A 5,715-nucleotide genomic window follows, 5' to 3' on the forward strand; every position below is an offset into this window, starting at 1 on the left:
CATACCAAAATCTTAATCAATGTTAAGTGGATTCGAGTGAGTGTTGGATATAAGTATATATTTCTCGTGTATTTATTCATAATATGCTTCCAACATAAATGTTTTAAGGAAATAAAAAGTATTTCCTTTATTTTCTCTTGTATTCTTGTACTGATATTTGTATATTAGAGCCATTGTCGATATTCCTACAATCATCAAAGGGCATTAGACATTAGACTTAAACCACATCTGCCTTTTGTAATTGTATCTTCCTCTCCATCTGCAAAAATGAAAGGATTGCACTATTTCCATGGAAGACAAAATAAATGAGTATCCTTTATCTTTGTTTCATCACTTTGGCTGACAATGGATAATTGGATATGAAAGGTCAAAAAAGCAAGCACAGTCTAAAGTTATGTGGATAAGGGACCCTGCAGATTCTAAGTTTGACTGAAGTCCTTTACACGGGTTATTTTTTTATATATAGCACCAATTTTGATCACTTCTTAGTCAAGAACACAAATAAAATCTTCCCATATCTACTGAGTTAGAGCAAATATGAGTGAGCAACTTTCAAATGGACCTTGGAGTTCAAATTTCAGCAAGGCAAAGCCTTATTTACTTATGATATTCTTGCAATTTGGTTCGGCTGGGATGTACATAATCAGCATGGTAACTCTCAACCAGGGCATGAACCGTTACGTGCTCGTCGTGTATCGTAATGCCTTTGCTGCACTCGTACTCGCACCGTTTGCACTGGTGCTTGAGAGGTGATCATAATTGTATCATATAGTACTCGCATACATACATAATAATAGTGATCTATGTTGCTCTCGATTCCAATTTGAAACTCAAATACGAATAAAAACAGGACTAATCTCTATATGCGTATTCTCCTCTTTCTTACAGGAAAACAAGGCCGAAGATGACATTCTCAATCTTCCTACAAATAATGACCTTGGGATTTTTAGAGTAATCTTTCTCACTTCATACTTCAGTAACAGTAAACACCAATACACCATTACATGGAAATTCCAATCATACACAAATTCCCAGTTTGATTCAGACCAATCAAGTCATCTAGGAACAGTTTTTTGTGTTTGATGTCAGAATTTTTTTTGTGTGGACAGGCCAATCCTCGATCAAGGCTTCGTTTACTTGGGAATGAAATATACATCAGCATCATTTGCATCTGCAATTATGAATGCCGTCCCTTCAGTCACCTTTGTGATTGCACTCATTTTCCGGTAAATTTTACGGACTCCAAAATTATCTGCTCCATAGTTGCTAGCTTCCAGCCATTGAAATTCATTCATGAACTGTGTGATCAGATTGGAGCATTTAAATATGAAGGAAACACGCAGTATAGCGAAGGTGATTGGGACCGTGGTGACCTTGTCAGGAGCTTTACTCATGACACTTTACAAGGGCCCCGTTATTGATTTAATTTGGTCAAGGAACACAAGCCACCATGGGAGCAGCGCAAGCGGCGACTCGTCTGATAGGCACTGGATACCGGGGACACTATTGATCCTTGTCGGTTGTGTTGCCTGGTCCTGTTTCTATGTTCTGCAAGTAAGTTGTCTCACGTGACATTCCACTAATGGATAGAACTGTATGCTTAGAAATCCCATGCCTGCAACTGTGAATAAATACAATCAGAAATCAATTTAATGAGTGAATTGTTGTTGTTTGAAATGGTGCAGTCAATTACCATAAAGAAATACCCGGCGGAAATCTCTCTTTCCTCCTTGATATGCTTGGCAGGTACCATCCAGAGTTTGGCAATTGCCTTGGCTGTAGAACATCACCCTAGTGGATGGGCTTTGGGCTGGAACGCTAGGCTTTTTGCTCCATTGTACTCTGTAAGTACAAAACATCTAGCAAATTTTTTGTTGTTGATTAAATATGAAGTATCTTAATCCTATTCCTAAATTTAATCTCACCAGGCCTACAAATATTAAGTATTTGAGTTATTGTTAATCAAATTATCAGGTTACCTAATAAGCTAAACTTGAACAGCATATTTATGTGTAGTACATGCTAATTACTGCCAATTTGGTTTTAATGAAGGGTGTAATTAGCTCCGGGCTAACGTATTACGTGCAAGGTCTGGTCATGAAAACAAGAGGCCCTGTATTTGTCACTGCCTTCAACCCTCTCTGCATGATCATCGTTGCAGCTCTCGGTTCCGCCATTCTCAGCGAACAAATTCACCTCGGAAGGTACTTCGATCACATTTCCCGGCACCGTAATCCAAATCACTTTACATGGAAATCCAACTCAAAATGAAAATAATGGAAATTATGGTCCATTAACACACCTAATCCCAAACTACTAAAGCCACTTTAAATAAATAATACAGGACCTTAAACAACTTTGGTGTTTGATAATTGAGCAAATTAGAAATCAACTTCTTTCAAAGTATCCCATAGAAGAAAGAGTGAAAGCTCCAGAAAAACAACACATTCAAGTAATTCTCCTTTTTATGGTGATAACTTCAACAACTGTGAATAAAACTGAAAAAGTAATTGTTCCTTTCAACAGATTCCTCCATTAACATAAATATTTTTTCTTCATCATCATCTTCTTCTTCTTCTTCCAATATTTCACTGTCAATGGTTGTAGCATCATAGGAGGAATCGTTATAGCGATGGGGCTTTATTGCGTGGTGTGGGGTAAAGGCAAGGATTTTGGCCCACCATCTGCACCTTCAAAAGATGATTGTAACCAGCAAGAGCTACCCATTTCCGATAAATATTGTGCTAATTCCACTAAGCTTGACATTGCCACAGTTGACACTGTTCAGCAGAGTGGAAAGTAAAAGATGCCTTTTTCCTGCTGTGTACTAAATTATCTATGTATATCAATTATTTCACTCTTCTCTGCAACTTGTTAATGGAAAAACAATTTGGTATTCGGAAATGAACGTCCGTTTTAGATATGTTTCTTGTACGAGTATATCTTCTTAAAGTTTTTACGTGTATTTAAAAGATCCAACTCACATACGTGATTCAATATAATTTAGCACTACTATATAAATAAATGGAAAATCTCGATGACATAGTTGTTTACCACCAACACCACCAGTTGCATAACTGGGTGGGGAAGTAGCATTAATAATTGAAGATCAAGGGCGGTCTGGTTAATCAATAAGTAGTACTGACTTTTTATGCATATATTGCGTGTAAAATGTTTAATTTTGCCAAATAGGAATAACCTTTTAAAACAATTCTCAACACATTTCTCTTTATCATGGCAAATATTTTGAGAAAAAATGATCGAAAAGTCAGATTATTGAGGCTCATTGATCGCCGTCTTATTAATGGTATCAAAAAAATACTACAAATTCTTAAAATTATATAAAGTCAAATATTATTTAATTAAAAATATAGTTGTAAATTAACAAAAACATTCCATCAATGGTTTGTATATTATTTGTTTATGTTTTTTGTTAAGTCAAATAAACTATCACGGACATAAGAATATTCTTGTACGAGTCTAAACAGAATCATGTTTGGTTTGTTTATATTCACAAACAAACTTGTTTATAGATTCATCCATTTAACGATCATTATCCGTAAACATAATTATCAATATTTATGTTTGATCATTAGATCTAAAAATAAGAAATATTTTTAGTAACGATTTGTTTATTTATTATCCGTAAACATATTTTTAATTGTTTGTGGACATGTTTAATAATATATATTCACAAATATTCTTTTTTTTTTGAAACATTAATATGATCATATGAGTTTAAATATATTAATATAAACATAAATTTAAAGTTTTAAAAATAGACAAGAGAAGAAGAATAAAAATCCGTTAGTTCAAATTTACCTTTTTCTCCCCCATCTTTTCCCAATAAGATTAGACAGTATTTTGGATTCCAGTTTTTCAAGAGAGGAAGAGATTTCTCACGGTTGGTATATGTCAAAACTCTTGCATGCGGAATTAAGTTCCATTCTAAGCGTATATCGTTATCACGGTGAACCCTATTCCATTCCATTGCCAGCATCAACGAAGGACAGGATTTTCAGCAGATGAGGCAGACACAACTAAGGCATCAATTTAAGGCGATCATTATTTACACTTGGAGAACGCACATATCATCTGCTTACCTACCAACTAAATGAATATACGTGCATTCGACATGATGAGGGGCTGAAAAAGAAGCTGCTTGCTTCGTCACCAGGGCCCCTCTTTTTCCACTCAACGGACAAGGTTTTAGCCACACACTGTTCACGTGTTAAAGAAAACTCCATATCTTATGACGATGAGAGCTCCAATTATTATATTATTCCACACCTTTTCACTCACCAGGAACATCCACTACTGTTGCTTCTGGATGCGACCAAAAGCCGGCTCTGCCTTCATTTTTCGAATGTCCATATATATTAGAAATAATATATTTTTTAATATATTAAAGGTTTAATTTATTAAAAAGATATATCATAATAAAATATTTTTTTTAATAATCTCATATTCCAGAAACGTGTTTACATTTCAATAATCTAATATTAAACCAAACGTCTAATAATAAGTGTCGTGTCCTTTCATAGAAACGCCTACATGCCTATGACTATTCTCCAAATAAACTCTTGATTTAAAATATTTATGATCTATATCTAGGGCAAAACAAACTATTCTCAATTTGGCTTTTCCGTACCCTGCAAATATACATACAGATGCATCGGATTATATTCGGATAGTGCCAACTTTGTGTTGATTTTGAGTGCAGAATGACATGGCAAAAGTGGCCATGGATTGCCTAACTATAACATTAGTTAGAAATCCAGAAAGCTCAGCCACTAATCGACCATTAACATCTCTCTCTTAACAATTACAATGAAAGAGATGTGGAATCCGGAAACTGCTAATTGTTTGGTGGTTGATCATTGTCAATTAAATAATTGACCATGAATTATAAGCATAATTTCTTATAATAAAAAATACGACACATTTGATAAAATAATATATATATATATATATATATATATATTTAAATTTATCCATGTTGAGATTCAAATATGATCATACCAATTAATATTAGGGTTAGTTACTTGGATAGTCACTTATGTTTGTGTTTTGTCCACTTTTGGTAATTGATTTCAAGAAACATAAAATATGATCACTTTTGTTTTTAATTAATTAAGATATGATCACTTTCATTTTAATTTAATTAAGATGTGCTCATCACGAGTTAATTGTTGTTAATAATTAATAGAATATGTGACGTGATAGTTGGTATAATCACACATTTGATCCATGTTATTTATACTTTCTCTCAATTTAGTCACACTTTTAAATAAATTTTAACATAATATATATATATTTTTAAATGAAAATAAAAAATGTGTTTTAAAATTAAGTTAATAATAAAATATATTTAATAAATTAATATAAAAAATATTTTTTAAGTTAATATATATAAAATATTATGCATTTAAGTATTTATACACTAAGATACAAAATATATACACCATATTGTCTACTTTAGACCAAGCAGTGGTCTTGGCATGACATGTGACATCATTCGATTGGATGATTAAATTTATTTTAATTTATTAAAAGTAGGATTAAATTGAGAGAATATGTAAATAACAATGATCAAATGTGTAGTTAACCCTTAATATTTTAAAACAAATAAACAGATATGTGTTTTCAGTTGTTTTTCCCATTTGTCATGTGGGAATCCACCAACCAATCTGATTTTCTCATGTTGGGATCCAG

At 33.0% G+C, this 5,715-nt stretch overlaps 1 protein-coding gene across 1 annotated transcript; it reads left to right on the forward strand.

The window, feature by feature from the left end:
- The first annotated feature begins 493 nt into the window (after positions 1-493).
- Positions 494-2,857, forward strand: LOC120194906 (WAT1-related protein At4g08290-like). The gene is made up of 7 exons (XM_039197079.1): positions 494-749; positions 889-951; positions 1,110-1,226; positions 1,311-1,554; positions 1,686-1,844; positions 2,053-2,204; positions 2,608-2,857. Exons 1-7 carry the CDS (start codon positions 538-540, stop codon positions 2,801-2,803), a joined length of 1,143 nt encoding a protein of 380 aa, XP_039053010.1. The 5' UTR covers positions 494-537; the 3' UTR covers positions 2,804-2,857.
- Positions 2,858-5,715: the final 2,858 nt, after the last annotated feature.

Source organism: Hibiscus syriacus, unplaced genomic scaffold, assembly GCF_006381635.1.
Source record: "Hibiscus syriacus cultivar Baekdansim isolate YM2019G1 unplaced genomic scaffold, ASM638163v2 tig00117005_pilon, whole genome shotgun sequence".
NCBI classification, from domain to species: domain Eukaryota; kingdom Viridiplantae; phylum Streptophyta; class Magnoliopsida; order Malvales; family Malvaceae; genus Hibiscus; species Hibiscus syriacus.